Below are 13,413 nucleotides of genomic sequence, written 5' to 3'. Positions count from 1 at the left end.
CTCCTCATAAGACTTGTGCTCCAGACCCCTCACCAGCTCCATCGCCCTTCTCTGGACGCGCTCCAGCACCTCAATGTCCTTCTTGGAGTGAGGGGCCCAAAACTGAACACAGTATTCGAGGTGTGGCCTCACCAGAGCCGAGTACAGGGGCACGATCACCTCCCTGCTCCTGCTGGCCACACTATTTCTGATACAGGCCAGGATGCCGTTGGCCTTCTTGGCCACCTGGGCACACAACTGGCTCATCTTCAGCCGGCTGTCGACCAACACCCCCAGGTCCTTTTCTGTGGGGCAGCTTTCCAGCCACTCGTCCCCAAGCCTGTAGCGTTGCCTGGGGTTGTTGTGACCCAAGTGCAGGACCCGGCACTTGGCCTTGTTGAACCTCACACAATTGGCCTCGGCCCATTGATCCAGCCTGTCCAGATCCCTCTGCAGAGCCTTCCTACCCTCCAGCAGATCAACACTCCCGCCCAACTTGGTGTTATGATTTTGTTTAAACACTGAAACCAGGGGAGTAATTTTAAGGATTTTTTCAAATCTGATTTTTAACACAGAGACATTCATGTTAAGTCCATTCTGCTTCACATGCTCCATTACTATTTTCCCTCATCATAAAGCAGCTAAACACATCCAGCCAGCTGAACAGGTAACCATTTTAAATTGCACTAAGTAATACAGCTGTGCTTGAAATCATTCATTAGGGCTGTAGCTGTTCACAGTGATATGGGGAGAATTCAGCTCCTCTAGACTTCGGCATGACAGGGGGGACAAGAAAGGAGAGGTGAGATGTGATGTGGTCGGCAGGTCCAGACAAAAGGCTGTCCCGCATGCTGTTCAGAGTAGTATAGTGGTGTCTAAAGGATCCTGGACCCCTCCTCACATACACACACACACACACACACACACGAACGCCCATATGTGCCGCTCCACGTGTTCCTCCTCTGACACAATGTCCAGGACTAGCTTAAGTGGAACTGGTGCAGCCGAATTCCCCAGTACGTCAGGCCGACAGCACAGCTGTTTGCGTTCTCTGCGCTCTCCACTGAAACAGAAGCTAATGCTGCTTTGCTCCACTCAAGCAGAGAGCCAGGTAGATTACCTGTGGCGGGTTGACCCTGGCTGCATGCCAGTTGCCCACGAAAGCCGCTCTAGCACTCCCCCCTCCTCAGCTGGACAGGGGAGAGAAAATATAATGACAGGCTCATGGGTCGAGGTAAGGACAGGGAGAGATGACTCAGCAATTAGCATCACGGGCAAAACAGACTTGACTTGGGGAAATTAGTTTAATTTATTACCAATCAAATCAGAGTAGGATAATGAGAAATAAAATGAAATTTTAAAAACACCTTCCCCCCACCCCTCCATTCTTCCTGTGCTTAACTTCACTCCCAATTTTCTCTACCTCCTCCCGCCAAGCAGCGCAGGGAGACGGGGAATGGGGGTTGCTGTCAGTTCATCACACATTGTCTTTGCCACTCGTTCCTCCTCACACTCTTCCCTGCTCCAGTGTGGGGTCCCTCCCATGGGAGACAGTCCTCCACGAACTTCTCCAACACGAGTCCTTCCCACGGGCTGCAGTTCTTCATGAACTGCTCCAGCGCGGGACCCTTCCACCAGATGCAGTCCTTCAGGAACAGACTGCTCCAGCGTGGGTCCCCCATGGGGTCACAAGCCCTGCCAGCAAACCTGCTCCAGCGTGGGCTCCTCTTTCCACAGGGTCACAGGTCCTGCCAGGAGCCTGCTCTAGGCTGGGCTTCCCACAGGGTCACAGCCTCATTTGGGCATCCACCTGCTTTGGTATGGGGTTCTCCACGGGCTGCAGGTGGATATCTGCTCCACCATGGACCTCTATGGCCTTCATGGGGACAGCCTGCCTCACCATGGTCTTCACCGCGGTCTTCACCGCGGTCTTCACCACGGGCTCAGGGGAATCTCTGTTTTGGCGCCTGGAGCACCTCCTCCCCCTCCTTCTTCACTGACCTTGGGGTCTGCAGGGTTGTTTCCCTCACAACTCACTCCTCTCTCAGCTGCTGTTTTCTGTTGTGCAGCAACTTTTTTCCTCTTCTTAAATACATTATCACAGAGGCACTACCATCGTCACTGATGGACTTGGCCTTGGCCAGCAGCAGGTCCGTCTTGGTGCCAGCTGGCATTGGCTCTATCAATCAGACATACGGGAAGCTTCTAGAGGCTTCTCACAGAAGCCACCCCTGTACACCCCTGTCCCCGCTACCAAAACCATGCCACTGAAACCCAATACATGACACAACACAGCAACCCTGCTAATGATCAGGCAGGATCTTCAGACTCCTAATTGAGCATACTTCTTAACGTCAAAGGCACAGGCAGGCTGCTTCATGCCCTCCCAACCTCCCCTGCTCTATCCTTCTTCTTCAAGGAAGTATCTGTTTGGAAAAGCTGAAAAGCTGAAAATCTGTTTGGAAAAAGTGAAAAGCCAGCCGAAACCTGGATTTGGTTAAAGCTGTCTCTCCCCCAACTGTACCAGCCCTGCTGGTATTGCTAATGATTGTCTGTTGGCTCTACAAGCCATCACACCTGTACTTGCAGCGTGCTCAGTCACCCATAACCGTTTCATGGGAAGGGGGCTGACAAACCGCGAGTGTGAGCATTTCACTGGTACAATGGTAAAAAGTAGAAAAGCCAAGAGAAATGAAAGCTAAACAATTTATTTCGAATACTTGCAAATTCCATTTAAAGAGCATTGCTGGAGCTCTGCTGTTATACTGTTCTTTTACTGCCAGTTATTAGTGATTTCTCTGAAGTAGCTGGAGAACAGCCTTGTTTCATTCTGGCTTCCCTATCTCCAAATCTCTGTCCTTCACCTTGTATCTCTGCTGTATTATCTTTTCATTGATCATCCAACAGCAAACTCACCAGACATGAAATAACCAGTGCTCGAAATCACAGCCTTCTGGCTTTTCATTTGTTCTTGTATGCCCCATTTTCTCTGCATTTGGCAGGAGTGCCTGTTAACCCTTCCTCATTCTTCCGGTGCCCAAGGGTTGCCCAGAATTAGGCAGCTTTGTAGGGTCAACATCGATTTTCCATCAAGCCACACTGGCTGCCTGAAAGTTCATTGCAAGTACTGGAATGCTGCAGGCAGCAGAGGCAGTCACGGACATGGAAACCCTTTTCATAGCCAGCACCAGGATCCGCCAGGTGCTGAAGACAAGCTCTGCCTATCCTCTCTGATGGGAATATGCCCTCAATGTCTCAAGCTAAGCAGTGGCCTTGAGGCTGGGGGAGACACAGGTCTCATCTAAGTCCAATGGGGAATACTTGACTACAATATCAGAGAGTCTGGGATGACTCAGAAGGAAAGAGCATCTTAGCTTTTCATTCCCTGAGAATTGCCCAGGTGCATAGTTGCCACGTTTCACACAAAGGTTAGCATAGTTGGGTCAGTGGAGAGTTGTGATCTTAGGATTCATGCTCATGTGAGTGTAGCATCAGCCAGTATGGGTCAGATGTTAAAGAAAAATGCCATTTAGTTACCAAGACTAGGTTGTGGTTCCTTCTCTCACCTTGTCTTCACTGTGCTGGTTATGTGTCTGATCGCAGATTCTGTGAGAACTACTTTGATTTGTGAAATGACAGGGTTTTGTTAAAAAGTTGGACCCTGAAAGTAACATGTTCAGAAGTGCCTAAATCAGTCACATTTCTAAAAAGAACTCAGATTCTTAGAGTTTGGGGACCTGACCTTCAAACAAACATCTGGGGGTGAAAACCAGATGAGCTGGAAGCCAGGGAAAGAGCTCAGTACCTAGAAATGGAGTTCACAATCTCCACCTGCTACAGCAGGCAAAAGCACCATGCAGAAAACGGGCACTGAAAACCTCCTTCCCCCATTCTGATGGACCTGATGGTTGGTGTGTGAGGCTGGAATTTATAGCCCAGAATTACTGCAAGAGATTGGCACCCAAAAGCTCCCTTGGGTGATGGTGGAAGTAGCAGTAGTTTGTAATACTTGTAAGGCTCAAATACTAGGTTTCCTTGCCTCAAAGCCTGATGTGACTCATCCACATCTCCACCGCCTTCCAAGAGCTTGTCCTAACACACCAGGGCTGAGTATACCTCCCATTCCCCCTGGAAGCCATCGCATTTTGGCCACCAGGGACTCAGGATTCATAGCATCCAAGAGGGAGATGGACTGTTGATTCATGCTTAAGAAATTCAGCTGGGGACACAGGCATGGATGTTCCTACCACACTTACATACTCCAAGCCGCTAAATAAGTGAAAGAAGAGGTTAAATAGGAAATCTTGTATCATTCAGACCCAACGCTAAATAAGTGAAAGAAGAGGTTAAATAGGAAATCTTGTATCATTCAGACCCACACGTTGCAATAGGACTCAGTAATAGCATAGAAATAGTCATGGAGAGACATACTGGAGAAAAAAGACACTTGGCAAAAGCCCAGATTCATCACCCGAATGAGTAGTCTGAGTTGGAGAAGAGCAATTAGTGCTTGTACTGAGCAATCGATAAAAAGCAGAGAGCGCCAGTCCATTTAAAAGGCTCAGGCAGGCCTTAGCTGTCTTGACAGAAAGCGAAACCTGTAACCTTGTTTCTGAGTCAGGTGCCTTTTGTGAATTATACAGCCTCTTAAAGTATTGGCAGCTTGTCTCAGCATGTGTATTTGTGGTCAGTGCTGGAGCTTCTGGTGTGTATGGGTGGAAGTTGGGTTGTATTCAGGGTTGTAAACATTTGCCTCCATAAAACCCCGCTTTATTCCCTCTGTGTCTGAATAGCAGAATTCACGTGGCCTGCAAAATACCAGGCTTTTATTCTGGAGACAGGGATAACCAATGCATTTGCAAGTTCCAGTCCTGAGAAATTACTCTGATTTAAGGTTTTGACTTCGATCCTGTATCAGTATCTTTGTTGCTCATGTCAGAGAGAATTATTAATCCGATCCTTTTCCTGCCGAGTTCAATGAGCATTTATTCACCTCTGCTGTCAGCAGGAGCAGGGCTGGGCATGGTTTGTATGAGAATGTACTGTTCCCTGCAGGTTTCTCAGCCATGCTCATCATCACGATCCTATACATCTCTGCTGCTTATTTGTCCCTCAAAAAAGGTGGCCTTGGACATGTGTCCCCCTGCTCTTACCTGTGTGGAAAGGACAGAGTTGGCTCACCTTGAACTTCCTCGCCCTGGTAGGCACACTGTTTTCCCACAACAAGTGGGAAGAGGTGCTTTTCTCTCCAAGGGGAATAAAATCTGCAAGAGAAAAAATATATCAGCACATTTCACACACTGCAGGGGAAGCAGAAGCAAAACGAATTCACTAGTTAGGTTCCCCAGCCAGCAGTCTGATAAATCCCTATTACTCAGGCATGGCACAGAAATAGTTCCCAAATTTTTCTCACACTCTGGAGAATGTTTTTAACCGGACCCTTTCCTGCCTTACTGGCCCCACGCTCAGCTTTTCCCTACAGGCATTGCCCTGGCGTTGCAGGATGTGATTGGGGCAGTTAGCTCAACTTCTGCGGCTAATTGCTAACTCAACCCAACTGATTTCCCAAAAGAAACAAGGAAGGACTTTGAATCAGAAAACTGAATATCAGTTTATATGATAACCATTGTACATGGGCTCCTATCCCTGCTGGAGGCAGGGACATATTAATACAGCACAGACATTGCATACCTGCAGAAGGCTTAGCTTTTGGACCTGAATTCAGGTTGTGATCCTGTGGTGAGAAGTTATTAAGAGAAATAGTCTCTCCTAAATGAGAAGCCAATTTAAATCCCCTCTTGCACTGAATACATAAACCTTGATGTACTGTCTGCATTTTAAGGTACAATTTCAGCAGCGAGTAGAACATGCTCTGAAAATTTAAGCAAACAATATGCTGTTTAAAAATACAGCTGCAAAATATTTCACTTTTTTTTTTTTAAATAAAGAAAGCAAGCTCCCAAGAATCAATGTGAGAGAAAAGAGAAGGACACATGGGGGACATCACAGGTTGCCAGGAGGAGAAGCAGGGAAGGCAGCAACACTTTCTGCTGTAGGGTGTGTTAGTCTGGTGAGTTGCCGTCTAGGGAAACAGTAATAACTCAGGCCTGGTGTCAAGCTAGGCTGGACTAACACTAAATGATGATGATGCTTTGATGGAGACACTTTTCTAGCCCAATTGGGCCTCTCAGCGGCAGCCTCAGTAGGAGAAGAAAATGTAGAAGAATAAATTCCCTTGCCCACCACGAAGCACAGTCTTAGGGTCCATGCAGCAGCCGGGTGCAGGTAAGAGACAAGGTCTCTGCCCTTCCTCTGCCCCAGCTGGGTTTCATCCAGAAATTCCGTGACCATCTTAGTGTGGCATGTTCAACAAGCTGCCATGAGTCAAGGTACATTAGTTTTAGTCCCTGGTAACCTCAGAGGCAATGGGACACAGCTCATCTGACCTTTACAGTGTCCCTCCTTGGAGGATGGAGAGGTCATGTCCTATGCTATTAATTCTGCTATGCCTTTTGCCACTATCAAATCTGGGTTTCTGCAGCTCTGTGGTGGCCCGCCAGGCTGTTGCCCTAATTTTGCTTTTCCCCTTTGTATCCCATATGCAGAGAAGCAGAGGGAGCTGGCTCGGAAGGGCTCCCTGAAGAACGGCAACATGGGAAGCCCAGTTAATCAGCAGCCCAAGAAGAACAATGTGATGGCACGAACAAGGTAAAGGACTGGAAATGCACTCAGCTGTGCTCTAAGCTTCAATCCCTAATGGCCTTAGGATGGGCAAGGATGATGTTTATTGCCATTCACCTTCTGCCAAACATGCTGCGACAGCAGTGATGGCCCTTTCTGGAGCTGGCAGGCCCGAACACTCCGTGCTGTGTTGCATCCCATCCCCTGAGGAGATGCAGGGACAGCTGAGCTCAGGACCAGGGACAGTGCAGCCTACAGAAGGCAGAGGCATCCCAGCTTGGTCGAAATCAGGGGTTTGATATGCCTGTCTTGCATGTTCTGGGTAGCCTCATGTAACACAAAATCCTGCCGGGGGAGAGGTATGAGCTGCTTCGTGTAATGCAAGACTGGTTTAGAGCTTAGTTCTGCCTTGACTGCTTTTATCACAGTAGTTCCCATGCTCCTTTTTGATGATGACCCCTTCCCCATACTGAATGACTTAATGAAGGCTTGTAAATAATCCATCTCTGTGTGCTTTGCTATACACCTCCTCCACACTTTGAACAGCATGGTCATACTTTGCTGGAGCTGCTTTGGCACATCTCTGCACAACAGTATCAGACAGTGCTACAAACCGCTGTAAACAAAGATGTTCCTAGCTGAATACTTTCTTTTAAAGTATTTCTATTTTCTCCATGCATGCTTCAGTACACCAATGTATTACTTAACTGCATTCAGGAGGCAGGAACCCCCTGAGCCCACAAGATTACATGCTTTGTATGCTACTAGAAAGGTGGTAGTTTTTAGTGGAGAACCTCACTTAAAATGACAGAAGAATCTGCGTGAATGCAGAGTGTTTACTGATGAATGAGAAAGTTGCATAGATTACCATGTAGGAGCGGCAGGTCAGAGCCTTTCTGTATGCAACACATCCAACAGATGAAGTTCTTTGTTCACATTAATTCCCAAAACCCAAATAGTAGTCACAAATCATGCCAGGACTTTGTCAAGTTTTATTTGTAAGTGCCTATGAAGTTGGTGGAATACGCTGCATTGCTCCCTGCTCTGTTTGGTTGTTGAGACCATGTAAAGGAGCCAGGCCCTTCGTGGCAGCAAGAAATTCAGCAAATGCTCTCAGCTGGGTTTTCCATGCCCCCTGTTCCTCCTTGTCTTCCACATACAAGCTGAAAAGACTTGGGTGTTTTTGGCAGTAGGCTGCATGCTAGCTTCCCAAGAGCAATGGTAGCAGATTTGCTGCTTGAGAGCAAGATGGTAAGGGAGAGAAGATGGGATAAGTACAAGTGCCTACCTGTAAAAGTAGTGACTTCTGCTTGGTGAAGTTGTTGTTTTCGAGCTGCCAGTGGAAAAAAGAGTGATTTGAGTGGGGAAGAACAGAGTAGTGACACCTATTGACAAAAGCTTTCAAACAGCCAGCTCAGTTTTATTCCATTTGTGGACCCTGAGCACTGTGTAGAGGGCACATAGACCCCTCCACATCCAAGCGAAGCCTGCTGGCAGTAGACTTGCTTTTCTTAGTCACTTTTCATACAGCTTTTAGAAGCATCCCTCGGGATCTGCAAAACAGAGGTTTGCAGCCATTGCTTTCGTAGCAGATGTAGCCGAGCTCTGTTGTTCCCATATGGATGGGAGGTGTCTGGCACAGGGTCTCGCTGGCCCAAGTCCCTTCATCCCGCAGCTCCCCTGTCTTTCTGGGAACCAAGCTGCACCACAAGCACAGACCTAGTAATACCTCAGAATGGTTCAATCTGTCTTGCCACAGACACGGCAATCCCAGGAAGGCAGAAATGCCACAAGATTGTTGAAGGAGCTTCTTTTCACAATATAACAGTTGCAGTATATTGGGAGATACTCCAGTGAGGTACGCTGCAAAACATCCAGGTTATGGTTTAAGTCTGAACTGTTGGCTTCCTCTGGTCTCTGCAGGAGCAGAATAAGCTAAAGCCATTTCCCCCTTTATAACAGTTGTGCTGTTCTCATCAAATATATTTTGCTTCATTCAGGCAAACCACATTGCCGCTCCTAGACTCTACCTCCTCCTCCTTCCCCAAGACTTCTGTTCTTTTGTATTATCTGTATGAATTTCTGACATCCAGTCTCTAGTACCAAGTTGCCTTCACCATTCCATCTTCTGCTGGGGCAGGGGCACAGCCAGCCTTAGAGGTGAAAGAATCTGGATCCATAATATGCTCAGTCTCCCTAAGAGCAAATAAAATGTGAACAAGGTTGGGGTGCTGCTGGCACACTTGCTATGAACATAGGCAGAGACCACAACACCATCTGCACCACTTGGGCACAGCCAGATATTGCAGTCCATTCTGAGGATAACCTAAACTCAATCACAACATATTTCGTGTTAAGTGAGCAAAAACACCAAGACAAGAAGCTCATACTGGGACAGCTGCGGATGAAGGCAGCTACAACTGCTACCCAGCTTTGTTCCAAGGACAGTGGGAAGCGAAAATAAGGACAATCAGGATGTGAGGGAAAGACTTAGATTAGGGGCAGAGACATTATCACAGTTTTTGTCTATTGCAGAAAAATTGAAGTTCTGTGTTATTAAGAAAAAAGACATTTTGCAAGAAAAATATGTAGCGATTTTTTTTTAATCAAGTAAATAGCACCACAACACGTTCTTCTCCTAGATCCCCTGATAGTGCTTTGTTCACTCATGATATAGTAACAACTGTCAGTGACTATATATGGAACAGTGACTTGAAAACTGGAGAGTGAGCATGGAAATCAGTATTTCTGATATCTGTATGGGCAAGCTGCTGCTGCCAGATCACAGCTTCAGTTCCAGACATCTTTGTAAATTGACTTCCTTCCTACATGCTTTAGAAGAAGAAGGACCATCCCAGTGTTATGAGTAGGGTTATTGAATTTTGCAAGTGGATCCCATTTTCTCTAGTCCCCTGGTGCAACAGGTTGGAAATTGTGCATCAGTTTTAAAATTAATTTATTTAATCTTGTGTTTAAATGAACACAATAAGAAAATCCAACTAGTCATGAACCTATATATCTGCGCCTACCCATCTTTACTGCCTGGAAGGTCTTTGTATTGCTGAAATTGTAATGGCTTCCTGAAATTTTCTGAGCGAAGCAGAAAAACATTTCAGGTAGTTAGAGACCAGTCGGGGTATGGATGAGATGGATTATCATCTTTAGATTTTTATTTCCCAAACTCTTAGTGAAGCGTCATTGTGCTTCTGTGTGTGTTGTTAAAGACCAGTTCTTCATTTGGGAGAAAACCTGAGTTAACCCACTGAACAAGGAGATATTCATGACTCTTATGGTTCCTACCGGCTGAACACAGAATCTTCCTCCATTTGCTTGGTTTGGTTGATCTTATTTTAAGTATGAACCAAAGTCTTTGTGCAGTTTTGTGGATGAAAGAACTCCGTTGTGAACTAGATACCATTGTATTAATGCATTTTCCTTATCCTAGAAGCTCTGAAGCCTGTATTCCATTTCACAAACTCTCTCAGGCAATTAAAGGTGCAAAGTCATCGTCAGCCTTTGTAACAGTTCTGATGAAGTGAAAGTCATTATAAACTAATGGGATTTAAAAAGTGCTAGTCTGACTGGGGTCTTACGCTGCACCCACCAGCTCGTATTTCTCATATTACTAAATTTAGGACTGAGACCTCAGAAATGTTGTGTTGGGGTGGGCTGGGTAGGCACTCAGGCAGAAAGACCACATCCATGATTTCCAACAGTAGAATAGTAGGAGCACTGAGCCTCTGCCTTCCCCTAACCTCCTTCTCCTATTTATTTGTTGCTAGTGTCATGTACTCATTGCTAGGAAAAAAAAGCAACATAAAATTGAGCAATCTGTTATGACAAACAGTGGTAGCTGAACAGGTTCACCAGAATGACGCGCAGAGCGTCCCAACAGTTTTTTCTTCCAGGGAGGAGCATGTTCCCAAGGCATGTCCAGCATTCATCCCTGTGAAACTGCTGTAAGCTACCCAGAGACACAGCTTGCTTCCTCTGAATTGCACCCATTTAAATGTTTTCACCAATAAGGGAGGGCTTGCAAGGAAGTGAAACGGCAAAAGCCTAACTATCGTTTAGATTTGCCCTAGACTATGTGTGGTACTGAGCTTTACTGTGTGGTTAACGGACAACATTTAATTATTTCAGGCTCGTCGTTCCCAATAAGGGCTATTCATCATTAGACCAGAGTCCAGATGAAAAGCCACTGGTAGCCCTGGATACGGACAGGTATGCAAAGTGTTAATAATATGATGTACATTATGGTGCGAGCAAGTTTTCATGCCGGAGTGCAGCACTGAAGCTAACTCCTGCTGAAACTGCTCTTGCAGGCTGCTCGCACTTTTCTTTGCTGTGCCCTTTGGCATATGCCGTAACTGGTCTGTGTGTGTAAACAAGTAGGAAGAGACGTGAGTGAAGAGCACTGTGATGGAAAGATCTGAGGGTCATGGATGAAAGTTGCTCTCCAGGCTCCCTTGATGTAATTTCTCCGTGCCTCAAGGACAGCTTCATGTCACGAGAAAGATAGGGCTAACCAGGGAATACAGGTATCTCTAACTGTTTCCTTCTTTGCTATATCTTGCCCTTCCCTGCAGTGATGATGACTTTGACATGTCCAGATATTCCTCCTCGGGATACTCATCAGCTGAGGTGAGTTATACCCTCCCCTGCCATCCTTGCCATAAGGCTAATAGTAGAGCAGCCAGAAATGGCTTAGAGTGGCCTTGTACTGCCAGAAATGGCTACACAATGAATTTACCAGTGGTGTAGACTTCGTGAGTCTGCAAAGGGCCATGGCAGAAACTGTGTCATGTTTCTTTCTTCCCTGGTGATCCAGTTGGCTCCATGCCCGCACTGCTGTGGCACAGAGATCTGCCCATTGGTTGTTTTCACAGCTGCCTTTGGCTTCACTCAAGCTTTTCCCAGTTCTGCTTAGTCCTGCGGTGCTGGCCCATGTGGTGCAAAAGCATCAACCTGTCTGTCACGCCCACTCAGCAACCATATGTTTGCCAAAGACACAAATAAAGGATCTGAGGGTGTGCTGTGATTTCCAGTTCTTGGGGCAGTCAGGGTCACCCAGTGCATGTTCACTTGAAGCAGGCAGAAATTCCAGGGAGGACTTGCAGTTATGAACTCTTGCTCTTTCAAAGAGAAAAGGCAGGAAGCTCAGGTTTGTTAATCCCTCTGCATTGTTTCTGAATGTATTCCCAAGCTCTCTCCTGAATTAGTTGCTCAGCCTCTGGCTACTGCTTCTGCGGGATCTGATTTTACATCCAGGATGCTGAGCAGCCATTCTGCACACAAGCTTCTGGGAACTCTCTCCCCTTGTATTCCTTCCTTGGGCAAAATGCGTCTGAAACACAGAGAAATAGCCAAAAGCAGTGACCTGATCAAATGATCTGGGCCATCTCTGGGCCCTGATGAAGTGTTGTTCCCTCAGATCTGGTTAGACAGCATTTGAATCTGAGATTACAAAGAGCCAAGAGGCATTACGACCTTTCAGCTGCTATAGTGTGCCCCAGACTGAGAGGAGGGACTGCCTAGCTGCCAGTTGGTTTATTAACGTTATTATTACATTACTTTAAATGAGGGCTTGCCTTCATGGAAAGGTTATTCCAGAATGAAATAGTGTATTGACTTGCTACTCTGGAATATCTCATTCAGGATATTCCTATTCTGGAAGAAGCTAGAACAGAAGGCAGCCCTCACCTGTGGTCAAAAACTGGGACTCTTTCATTGGTGGGGCAGCTGCTAGTAATGGGGAACTATACTCCAGAATAAGGGACCTCCTTCATCTTCCGACCATCAGAAGTAAGAAGTCTCAAGTGTTTGACTGTTTGTCTCTTTGTAGCAGATCAACCAAGACTTGAACATCCAGCTGCTAAAGGATGGGTACCGGTTAGATGAGATCCCAGATGACGAGGACCTCGACCTAATCCCCCCTAAATCGGTCAACCCTACCTGCATGTGTTGCCAAGCCACCTCCTCCACCGCCTGTCACATCCAGTAGTGAAGCCGGCAGGCTGTGATCAGTGCTTTCCACTATAACTGTAAAACTTAACAGCCATTGCTTCCTCCTATGGTAGGACGTGCACCTCTTTGTGTTCATGGAGCCAGGAGAAACCAAAAAATTCATTTTATGATTGGTTGATAAGTTATTTTAAACTGTGGTTAAACGAAAGAGAAGTTGCTCAAAGTGCCAGGCAGCGCCTGGCAGAACTGACTGGCCTGGAGGGCGAATGCAGAGGAGTCCAGAGATACCTCCTTGGTTTGTGTAGGCACTGGGGATGTTTTGTAAGGTGTCTGTTCCAGAATGTGAAGGGTCAGATGGGGCTGCAGGTAATCCTGTCCACCAAAACCAATCCATCTGCGAGATCAGGGGTGAGTCTGAGGTGTCAGAGGGTTTTACTAGTGAGAGGAGGTCAGTTCTTAATTCATTCACTAAACCTGTTTCATTTGCATAACCAAAATGATAACGTAACTGGAGCATACGAATGAATGGAGCAGGGCGTCCTTTCTGATGGCAAGGCTAGCCAGGACTAGCAGGACACAATTCATTCACTTGCAAAGAGGACAAATAGGTGGCATTTCACTGTAAGTACTAGCTAGAGTTGTCATGTCACACATCCAATGCAGTCTACCCTTAGCTCCACATTAGATTATCACCAAACACATCGCACATCGGATTCAATCTGCAATCCATACTCGCTCTTTAGGGATTCAGTCCTTGCCCAAGAATACCATGCTCCTGAGTTCAGT

General features: G+C 46.6%; 1 protein-coding gene across 4 annotated transcripts in view; it reads left to right on the top strand.

Moving 5' to 3' along the window:
- Window positions 1–12,681, top strand: part of FAM219A (family with sequence similarity 219 member A) — a 93,448-nt gene extending 80,767 nt beyond the window's left edge. The window contains exons 3-6 of one of the 4 annotated variants that reach the window (XM_059833502.1): window positions 6,590–6,687; window positions 10,804–10,884; window positions 11,250–11,304; window positions 12,509–12,681. In XM_059833502.1, coding sequence (XP_059689485.1) covers window positions 6,590–6,687; window positions 10,804–10,884; window positions 11,250–11,304; window positions 12,509–12,664 — 390 coding nt within the window. In that variant the 3' untranslated portion in view covers window positions 12,665–12,681. Of the gene's footprint in view, window positions 1–6,584; window positions 6,688–10,803; window positions 10,885–11,249; window positions 11,305–12,505 lie in introns of all 4 variants that reach the window. The other 3 variants (XM_059833501.1, XM_059833499.1, XM_059833500.1) reach the window with 3 other exon arrangements.
- Window positions 12,682–13,413: the final 732 nt, after the last annotated feature.

This window comes from Gavia stellata, chromosome Z, assembly GCF_030936135.1.
Source record: "Gavia stellata isolate bGavSte3 chromosome Z, bGavSte3.hap2, whole genome shotgun sequence".
Lineage (NCBI taxonomy): Eukaryota > Metazoa > Chordata > Aves > Gaviiformes > Gaviidae > Gavia > Gavia stellata.
The sequence above is the reverse complement of the archived record's forward strand: the minus strand, read 5'-3'. Positions and strand labels throughout refer to the sequence as shown.